Here is an 11103-nt window from a genome sequence, read left to right as displayed (position 1 = left end):
GCAGGGCTTAGGAATGGGACAGGATTTGGAAATTAGGCCAGAATAGGTAGATAAGACACAGCTTTTGAATTTTAAAATCTACTTTTGAAGCCCTTGGCAATATCTTTGAGGGAAAATATTTTGTGTTTGTTTGTTTGCAAGAGTCCTTTATAATTCAAGAGCCAAAATCCTAACCTAAGCGATAGATAGGTCTAGAACACTGTATAACTGTTCTGAATGTGTTTTTGTCTGGTGGTTCAGAGTAGTTAAGACCCCAAGATTTGGAGGATGGGAGAAAAGACATTGTACAGGAAGAAAGAGCATGAGAACCTGCTGGGGGTCTTTAAGAAGGGGCTCTTCTCCCAGCACGCCACGCCCAGGTGAGCTCCAGAGGAGCAGCGATGGGAGACAGCTCCCGCAGTGCACGTAGGCATCTGAGAGTAGAGGGGACACAGCTGCTGTCTGGACCTTGTCATGCACCCCTGTGCCATCACGGCAGAGGAGGAGATATGACAACATGGGACAAGGGTCGTCCCAGAGTGGTATGGGAAAGCAAAAGAACATTCCTGTATCTCGGAGACTGAAGTAGCAGGAGCTAAGAAAGGGGTCCTATGATTCAGAGGGGTGTTAGGTTGCAATGAGGGGATGCTGAGGCAGAAAACTGCTTGCTTATGTGGATGGAGACCAGGTGGATGTGAGGAGCCTGGCAGACAGCCTACCTTAACTACACTACTCACAACTGCACCATTAACTCTTCCCTGAGTTTCGGGCCTGACACTTGCCCTACAGATTTCAGACTTGCCAGTGCCCACAGGCATGTGAACCAGCTCTTTAAAATCAATCAATATCTATCTCTCTGTCTGTCTGTCTGTCTTAGTCTAGATTCTCTGGAGGAGCAAGACCAGTGGGAAGCGTCTCTGTGTATATATAGAGACAGATTTACTTCAAGGTAATGGCTCTTGCAATTGTGGGGGCTGGCAATTCCCAACTCTATAGGTCAGGGGGCAGGCCAGAGACTTCTGCAGGCATATGTCCCAGGGACTGAGGTCAGGCAATGAGAAGAGTGCAAGGTTGAGAGAGTGAGCCTTGGCGGAACATCCATTTATATTCTGGAGGCAGGCCACACCCCCAAGGAAACTCCCCTTCCAACTGATTGGCTGCTCACATCAGATCACATCATGGAAGGTGATTACAAGACAGCACATTATGGAAGAGCAACCAGTCCAGTGCCTGCCAAACCACCGAGAATCACGGCCTAGCCAAGCCGACACATCACCATCAACCATCACACTGTCTGTCTATCTCCTACTGGTCCTGTCTCTCAGTGACCAATGCATCATTCCCACAGCTTCCCTCTTACTCCAGAGCGAGCGCATGATTCTCTCTCCTCTTGAGATGAGCCCTTTTCACTCAGCAGCCTCAACTGTACACTAGAGGTAATATGGAGAAATGAAGAGCTCTGCTGGGCTGTTACACTAAAAAAAAAAATAGCATGTTACTAATCAGAAATGAATTTCTCCTCTGAATACACATGTACCCAGAACAGCTATTATGTCGCAGTGAAAGCTGATATTCAGGAGAAATCAGGAATCAAAATACACAGGAGAAAACCTTAGAACTTCACTCTCGCTTGAAACCTGTGCTTAGAACCCTGTAGTCCTCACCTTGTCTGCCCTGGCTGCCCTGGCCTGCTGTCCCCTAAGCTCCAAATTCACCATCACAGCTGTTAAATGGGGGGCTCAGTGGCACAGCAGCCTCCACACAGTGGCTTAGAAGGCGGCCCCTCACCCAGCCAGAAGGCCCTCCTCCCTTATGTTCCCGGTGGTTTGCTTAAGATAGAAAATTCCACTCAGTGAGCTTAGGGCACAGGCACAGACTAGGCAGGTTAGAAGATACCCTGAAAAAGGAAATTATGACCAGGATAGAGTTCAGGCTCTCAAATGATTCCTCCTTGTGTTTCTCTTGTCTTTTTCCTTGTTTTGATCCTTGTCCCCCAGCGCTCCCTCTGCACAGAGAAATGCCCTGGACTGGACGACAAATACTCCGTTGTGCCAAGAAAGAAAAGTGCACACATGCCTTCCAGCAAACCCACTTGCTGTGTGCATTTGTGAAGTATCATGCAATTTGGGGACAGTTTGTTCTTGAAATCCTTCTCCTCAACCCCTTTCTCTATTCCTTCCTGCCCTAATGTTCTCTTTACTCTCTACATGGGGACAGTGTGGGGCTGTGGCAGGGCAGGGGAGAAAGAAGAAAGTATAGACAAAAACAGGGATGCTTCTGGTAAAATTATGTTCACTGTCTGGTTTGTCTTTCAAAAAGAAAAAAGTAAGCATTTTGTGCAAATACAATCTTTGCTTCTCCATGCTTAACTGTGAAGAAAAATCTAAGGCGCGGGCAAGCCATTGCAATGGTTAATAAAAATGGCCTTTGACTTCAAGCTACTGCAGCAGCTTCACTGGGACCCAAACCCTTCCTCCCCCTCCCACTCCCCTGCAGGCTCCTGGGCCCCCAGGGGAGGGCCTCCCCTCACCTGCCTGGTTTTCTCTGTAAAGTTCCTTATAAGCTGGCCTCTCTCTTTCTTTTTCCTGAAAGCCTCTGTAACTTGGGGCACATCCGAGTGTCCTCAGTCACCCCATGGGGCTTCTGAAGCTCACCTCCAACGACGCTTTCAGATGGATTCCAGGTCTCAGGACTTTCTTCTCCCTCAGTGCCATGCCCCGCCACCCAGGGCAGCTTCCTCAAGACTGAAGGCTGCTTTGTCCCCTTCTCATTGTTTTTGTGTCTGTGTCCCAAAAGAATGCTACCTGTCCCAGAGCCCTTTGTCTTTTCTCCCTGGAGGCCCAAGGATTCTCATGTAAACGAGCCTCATATTTGGCCTGGCCTTGAGGGTAGAACAGGGAGCCCCGGTGGCAGTAGCGATTAAGGGCTATGGCTGCTAACCATAAAGGTCAGCAGCTTGAATTCACCAAACGCTCCTTGGAAACCCTATGGGGCCGTTCTACTCCAACCTATAGGGTCGTAACAAAGCAGGGGGGAGGTTAGAGCTCCGCAGTGGATTGGCAGTTCCACCTTTTCCTGAGACTCCAACTCTCAGGCTCAGGGGGAGAGGTAGGGGGGAATTTATAGCAGATTACTTAATTTTTCCCCAATTCCAGTTATACACTCTTTCAGATTTAAAAAAGAGTTATACACTCTTTCAGATTTACACAGTTTTATAGTGATCCCAGGAGACCCTGGTGCCATAGTGGTTAAGAGCTACGTCTGCTCACCAAAAGGTCAGTAGTTCGAATCCACCAGGTGCTCCTTAGAAACTCTATGGGTCAGTTCTACTCTGACTATGAGTAGAATCAACTTGATGGCAATGAGTCAGAATCAACTTGATGGCAATGGGCATGGTTTGGTTTTTTGGTATTATGATCCCAAGGAGCCCTGGTGGTGCAACACTTAAGTGGTTGACTGCTAACTGAATGGTTGGCAGTTCAAACCCACCCAGCAGCTTGAAAGGAGAAAGACCAGGCAATTTGCTTCTGTAAAGACTACAGCCGAGAAAACCCTGTGGGGCAGTTCTACTCTGTCACATAAGGTCACTACAAGTTGAAAATCTACTCAACAGCACCTAACAACAGCATAGACATTCCATATCTAAGCAATTGTGGAGGGGGGTGTGTGTGTGTGTGACACAGAGAGAAACAGAGACAGGAGAGAGAAATTGATTCTCAATTATCCTCTAAAAGCTTGTGAAGAAATAACAAACGGACAAATGGGTTTCTCTTTATAGCTCCTCCCCTGTTCTCACCCCATGGCAATGCGGATTCCAGTCATCACTTCAAGTGGTCAGTTGCAATTGTGAAAACCTCTCTGGGCTCTCAGCTTTATCCTGTTCTGGGACAGAGCTGACAGGATTAAAAATCTGCGAATGAAAACCTCTCCTGAGCCTAAACTCGGTGATTTCTTGGTTTTACGAAACAGTGTTCTTGATCCAATGACCAGACAAAAAACCAGAAAAGGACAGGAATGCCACTAATAACCTCAAAACAGAAATTGATGGTGTAGAGGTTAAGCGCTTGGCTGCTAACTGAAAGATTGGCGATTCGAACCCACCGGCTGATCTATGGGAGAAAGATGTGGCAGCCTGCTCCCGTAAAGATTAGAGCCTCAGAAACCCTATGGGGCAGTTCTTCTCTGTCCTATAGTGTCGCTATGAGTCGGAATCAATTTGATGTCAGTGGGTTTTTTGTTTGGCTTATTTATGTTTGCCATGAGTCGGAATTGACTTGACGTCAGTGGGTTTTTTGTTTGGTTTATGTTTCATGACTACAGAAGCTGCAATGGTTGGCACATGTTAGGGTCAGTAAAATTCCAACTTAAAGCGATGGGGATTTCTGAGCATAATGTAAGTAGCACATAAAAAACAAAGCTCACGATGAATAGGGAAAAGACTATTTGTGCATAGATACATATGTATCTTTTGCTTCTCCCAATCTCCCCCTGTTGTTAATAAACCTAGAGCCGAGTGATTAGATCAGGTGTCAGGATTATAATACTGGCAGCCACTTTAGATGTCAGAGCACAGAGCAGACCCCTGTGCTGGGTGGATCCCTGGGACAGGGTTTTCCTTTCTTCCCAGGCCCAGCGGATGAGAGCTGCTGCAGAGACAAGGGAATTATTCTGACACTGGGCACTCTGGCACCATCCTAGCCTCTCTCCTGCCCGACCAGAAAAGGGGGCAGTATAGCCCTGGGAGGAGAGAAGGGGGGTGTAACAGGGGTAGGAATAATGTCAGTGTCCTGTGGAAAAGCAGACTCCAGCCTTCAAGGAACCATCTGTGAGTGGGCCCTGAGAGTCCCTAGCTGTGTCCTTTAGTCCTCTCGGCCCATGCATTGTGACCCAGTGCTGGCCTGATGGTTAGAGTCTGGGGTAAAGCCCCAGACTCACGCCTCCCAAAGGGCCAGGCACCCTCCAGCCACAGCACTGCTGGACTTGCACTGCTGAGAGTGGCTAACTGATATCTGGCTCATGGTGGTGACTGTGTAGGGAGAATCACAGCTGTAATGACAAGGATTGAGCATCCACAGAGGGCTGGTGCTCAGCATGGAACAAGACCCAGATGTAAACAGACGCTGTGCCCCTTGTCTGGTGGCTTAGTATCCCAGGATGACAGCTGGGGAAAGGAATGCAGATCACCCAGTCCAGGAGAGCCCATCGAGGAATAAAACGTTTTGTGTTGGGTTGAATCGGCAGGTCCATTTGGGGGGTATTTTGTGATCCACGATGGGCTCCTGAAGAGAGCAAGTCTAGGGGAGGAGCAGGAAGGTGGGTGAGATTTGAGGGAATTTGAGTTCCACCATCACGACTCTAATTTTTGGAATCAGCTTGAGGCTCTCTTGCCTGCTCTTCCCCGACCCCCGGCCCCCACCCTCCCCCCACCCCTGACACCCCCCCCCCCCCACGTCGGATCCGAAGTCGGTTAGGGCGGTATGTGAGCTGTTTTGAAAGTGAAAGGGAGCAGCTCTGTTATGTGTGTTGCTTTTGCAACGGCGGCAGCGAGACGGGCTCAGGTGGATTTGGAATCCGGGTGACAGCGGCCTGGCGCGAGCCGGGGCTGACGACAGCGCTCAGCCCGGTTTCCATGGAGACGCGCGCAGCGGCGGCGGCGGCGAGGCTGGCCCGGCGCGGGGCCGCGCTCGCGCACCCGCGGGGGCTGCAGGAGCAGGAGCGGCGCGGCCGGGACGCGCTCGGCAGACATGGACTTGCATTGTGATTGTGCTGCCGAAACGCCGGCCGCCGAGCCGCCGGCGGGCAAGATCAATAAGACCGCCTTCAAATTGTTTAAGAAGAGGAAATCGGGGGGCACCATGCCCAGCATCTTTGGGGTCAGGAGCAAAGGGGACGGGAAAGGCTCGGGCAAACCGGGCATGGTGAGGAGCCGGACTCACGACGGCCTGGCCGAGGTGGCGGTGCTGGAGGGCGGCAGGAAGGAGGACCCGCGCGGGGGCGGCGGCGCGGGCGGCGGGGGCGGCCGCGGGGACCCGCCCCAGCCCGAGCCCCCCAGGGCGGCCGTGACCGCCGTGGGCTCGCTGGCCAGCAGCTCGGTGGCCAAGTCCCACAGTTTCTTCTCCCTCCTGAAGAAGAACGGGCGGTCGGAGAACGGCAAAGGCGAGCCGGCGGAGCCGCACAAGGCTGGCAGCAAACAAAAGCGAGGGCTGAAAGGCATCTTTAGCAGCATGCGCTGGCACAGGAAGGACAAGCGGCCCAAGGAGGAGGACAAGGAGGAGCCCCCCGGGGGCCAGGGCAGCCTGATTCTGCCGGGCTCCCTTACGGCCAGCCTGGAGTGCGTCAAAGAAGGTGCCCCCAGACCTGCAGGCGAGCCCGCACCCGCCAGCAAGGACCCTCAGAAGGCGCCACCAGGTGAGCCGCGCGGGGGAGAGCAGGTGCCCGCGGCCGCGGACCAGGCTGCAGTGAGGAGCGCCGGCGAGGCTGGGAGTCCCGGGTTACATAACGACGCGAGCGCGCGGCCGGAGCAGGCTGCTGGGCACCGGCGCGAGGAGAAGCCCCGGGGCTCCCCTGAGGTCCAGGCGGCCGAGGATGCCTCCAGAACAGGTGACGTTCTGATACAGACCGTGCCCCTTGTTGAATTTGAATGTGGCAGTGGCCCAGAGTCTGCAGTCCCTGACCCTGCCTCTATTGATCCACCCTCAGAGCCATCGATTGATCGTATTTGTTTGATGTTCTCTGACGTGACTTCACTGAAAAGCTTTGACTCTCTTACAGGCTGTGGAGATATTATTGCAGACCAAGAGGAGGAGGCAGGTCCCAGCTGTGACAAGAATGCCCCTGGGCCAGGCAAGCCAGTTCTCTCTAAAAAGAACACCAGCATGCTGGCCTACCAAGGAGGCGGGGAAGAGATGGCCAGCCCAGACGAGGTGGACAACACCTATCTCCAGGAATTCTGGGACATGCTCTCCCAGACGGAGGATCAAGTGCAAGGCTCCCAAGAGGTGGCAGTTAAGGCGACGGCGGCCGTGGAGACTAAGGTACTACCTGAGACTGCCAAAGACGCCAGGCGGGTCGAGGCGGCTAAGGATGTGTCTCTGGTCAAGCGCAGGAGGCTCAACCGGATTCCCATTGAGCCCCAGCCGAAGGAGGACACTAAGCACCCGGAGAAGGAGCAGCAGGAAGGTGTCCCCAACAGTGATGAAGGCTACTGGGACTCTACCACGCCTGGCCCGGAAGAAGACAGCACTAGCAGCGGTAAAAAGGCGGGCCTGCCCCGGGATAGCTACAGTGGGGATGCGCTCTACGATCTCTACGCGGACCCCGATGAAAGCCCCACGGTCCCTCCTGCCAACGAAGACACGTCCTGCTTGTCCCGGTTAAAGCCGGTATCACCGGTCACCATAACCTGTCCCTTGCGAACACCAGGCAGTTTGCTGAAGGACTCCAAAATCCCCATTAGCATCAAGCACCTCGCGCACCTTCCCTCCAGCCATCCTATTGTGCACCAGCAACCCACCCGGAGTGAGATGCCCAGAACGAAAATCCCCGTTTCCAAAGTGCTGGTCCGCAGGGTCAGCAGCCGGGCCTTGGCCGGGACCACCATGCGAGCAGCAGCAGCATGCCACGACGGTGCCAAAAAGTTGTGAGCTCCCAGAGACCAAGGTGGACCACATGTCAAGGAATACAACTTTCCACTGGAAACCACTCAAATCAGTTTTGCTTCTCCCGAAAGAACGAAAGAACGGCGTTAGGACTGCCCCTGCTACAGTGCCTGGACTGAGGAGGTCTGTGGGCCCCGGGCAGGGGCAGGATGCTCCAGAGAGGGCTGCTACCATGGGGTCCTGCTCTGAGACGAGTCCCTGAGAACGATTTTCAAGCACTTTTTTCTTTTTTTACCTTTTAATCTTTTTTGGTTGTTTTTATTTTTAATGCACTGAACACTCAGAAGTCACCTTTACTTGCCTTTGCAGAAAACAGGACTTAACCAAACTTAAATGAGGGTTAAACCAGGAGATTGGGCTGTGCTGAGGGTCCAGAAGGCTGGAGGAATCAGACTGTGCGAGCAGAGGAGCCCCCTTCCAGGACACGTCCTTCCTTTCTTTCCCATTTAGGAAGAAACAAAAACAAAGACCCTTTTCTGTATCACTGTGGAAAACACCTACCAAGCTGAAAGCGCCAGGTATCTACCTGATGAGCAGAGGCCATCACTGACTGGCAGCAAACTTCTATACTTGCAGTTGCTAGGTATGAAAATAGGGAAATACTTACCATTAGCAAAATGAAGGAGAGTTTTGGTTTGGTTGGTTTTGATCATTTGTTTGGGGAGAAATAAAAAGCTCAGCAGAGCAGCCTTTTGTTTTTTTGTGTTCACCCAGTGCAGAAATCAGGATCAGGGAAATATTTCACTAAATACTAATAGACACAATATTTTAGCATTTATAAGTTATGACCTTTTCATGTGTAGATAATGCATATTTTACAGTTTATTCAGCTGTTACCATTTTCTAGTCTGCCAGTAACCTACGGTTTAAAATTCTGGTTTTATAGCTAGATATGATGACTGTCCCCAGACCACTGATGTTCTTTTCTGTACTGTAACCCGAAGCAAATCTGGTTTTGTTCTTTTTATGGGTTCTCTGGCTCTCAAAGCAAAAAAAGAAAAAAAGAAACCTATTGTGTTGGTGTTACAGAGGAATGGTTTTACCTTGTCTTGGGTAAGAATCTATTTGTTTCTTAGCCCAAACTCTGATTTTCAGAAATTTTACCTGGGCTATAAAATTACGGATTCAACCATTTTTCAGTACGAGGAGTCCAAAATGAGGAACATATAACGAAAAGCAAGGGAGGAAGTATAGCTTTTCATGATACTTGGCTTTTGCTTCATAGACTTCTGACCAAGACAGGTATGTTCAGAATATGACCTTGGCAAGCTTATGTATTATAAACACTTTATGCCAAGATGTTTTGGAAAAGTGGTTTTCTCCTATGTATGTTTTCTAATATTTCAGAGGAAACATTTATATCAGAAAGGTTTACTATATGCCAAGATAGTCTGAGTGGTAAACTGAAGCAGTTCCTAGAATGCTTTTAAGAGTCTACTAATCAAATGAATACCCTCTTTGCAATGCATTTTGGTGTATTTAATCATGAGACCAGAGCTCCTGGTAGGAGGTAATCCTTCGTATCAGGATGATTGGACATATTCGAGTAAAGCTACACAGCTCTAATTGGCGTAAGCACTTCTGTACAACTTCCATTTTCCAGGGAGACCGCTGAAGTGATGAACTGATACCACTCGCTTTTCTTGGTTGTTTTCTGTCCCCTAAAGGAAAGGAGAAGGCCAGTTAGATATATGAAAACCTATTGTGATAATATTAAGGAAGTAACAAGATAAAGGGACATCAGGGAAGACAAATTTGAGCCAGCAGCGCAAGGCAGGTTGTTCCTCTTTTTGCTTTTGCAACCAACTAGAAGAGGTGGGAGAGGTTTGCTGAATCTTTTGGCTGCTGCTTTATTAGTCAGGCTGCTGGCTTTTACTGCATTGGGTCAGATCCTTAATGTTATTTCAAAGTATTGTTTTAATATTTAATTTCCTCCATGTCCATAGATGAGGCTCTGCGCTCAGACACAGCCTTAAGCGCTCTGAACACTCCACCCTAGCAGCAACGCATACACACATGCTCACGCACTCACTGAACCGTGCACAAACTAACAGACAAAAGAGGTCCGCTGTAGACCTGGAAATATTGTAGAAATTATTTCTGTCTCGATAAAGGGAGTTAGATTTGATTTGATGCTGATAGTGTTGTTTAGACTCCAAATATGTTCATTTCCCCCTAGTGAATGGTCTCCAGAACACTGGTTTTATTACTAGCTGTAAAACAAAGGATCTTTTTTCCCTTCTTGTGCATTTTCTCGCAAGGGTTATAGTCTCCTTTGCATGAGTCCGTGGCAAAGCTATGCTTGTGTAATTGTCCAGGAAAGCTGAGTGTACCTGAAGAACTGATGAGAGTATCGTAATGGTAAAGGCAGTCTATTTCATAAGCACTGGAAGAAGGGACTGTTTTGGCTTTCACAGTATCAGGACTAATTTCTGCATTCACACTACTGCACTATGTCCTCTTGAGTATAAGTGAAGGAAAACGCTGGCAAAGTTTTACCTTAATTTCCCCTGGCCTGTAAAGGAACTAGTTATACAAGATTTAAGATATTTTCTTTTTTTATTTTTTTTCTCGTTTATTTTCTGTGTGTTTTTTTTAAACATGTATTTAAAGAATTCTATCCATACCAGTCACATGAAGGATTCAGTCAACGAATTAAACAGCCTCAATAAATTGTTATGGGGAAAGCATGGGGGTAGCAAGAAGAGGGGCTCGTCAACCATTTGCAACCATAGAAAAGAGATCGCTGAACAAGGTTAGTGTTGCTTTCTTGCACCAAGGGCTACTTTCTCTCATTCACGCTCGTGGAGATGGTTTTAATGGATTTACTTTCCAAATTATTATTAATGCATTATCTAATTACCTCGTGAGGGTTAGACAGACCCCCCGTTTGCCGATGTTTTAAATTCCAGATTGGATATGGACACCTTTTGTCCTGTATGTATGTTCTGATACTTGGTAGATTAAGTCATTTTGGCTGAAGAACTGGCCAAATTAGAAGGAAAAAATCAAGTCAATTATTGGACCTGAATTTTTCAGCCAGCTGAGCAGCTCTACATAAAGACAGCCTGCCTTTAATATCTACATTATACGTACAATGATACATGAAACATTCTGGCTGGTGCTTTTTATTCTTCCATTAGCACCAACTGGGAGAAATTGTACTAACAGCATTTTAAATAATCACAATAGGAAATGGATTTTTTATTATTCCACCTAATAACAGTGAAACACAGAACATTAAGGGCTTCCTTTCCATACTCACATTTTCCAGAAATTTTCTGCCCATTGAAGAACAACATGTTTAACACCTAGGAAAGCGATGACTTACTGAGTTTAAAGGATTTATTCATTACTCAGAAGTAGTTTTCAAGTATTTACATTTAAATGAGTATGCAAATAACCCTTTGCTTGCACAGTTCCCAAGGTAAAAAGACTATATTAGGTATCAAGATTTCTTTGACTG

General features: G+C 48.6%; 1 protein-coding gene across 1 annotated transcript; it reads left to right on the top strand.

Annotated features, from left to right (window-relative positions):
* Positions 1-267: 267 nt before the first annotated feature.
* AMER2 (APC membrane recruitment protein 2) lies at positions 268-10556 on the top strand. The gene is made up of 2 exons (XM_049867410.1): positions 268-359; positions 5615-10556. Exons 1-2 carry the CDS (start codon positions 268-270, stop codon positions 7620-7622), a joined length of 2100 nt encoding a protein of 699 aa, XP_049723367.1. The 3' UTR covers positions 7623-10556.
* Positions 10557-11103: the final 547 nt, after the last annotated feature.

This window comes from Elephas maximus, chromosome 23 (assembly GCF_024166365.1).
Source record: "Elephas maximus indicus isolate mEleMax1 chromosome 23, mEleMax1 primary haplotype, whole genome shotgun sequence".
Classification (NCBI taxonomy): Eukaryota; Metazoa; Chordata; class Mammalia; order Proboscidea; family Elephantidae; genus Elephas; species Elephas maximus.
Note: the sequence above shows the minus strand (reverse complement) of the source record. Positions and strands in the feature narration are given on the sequence as shown.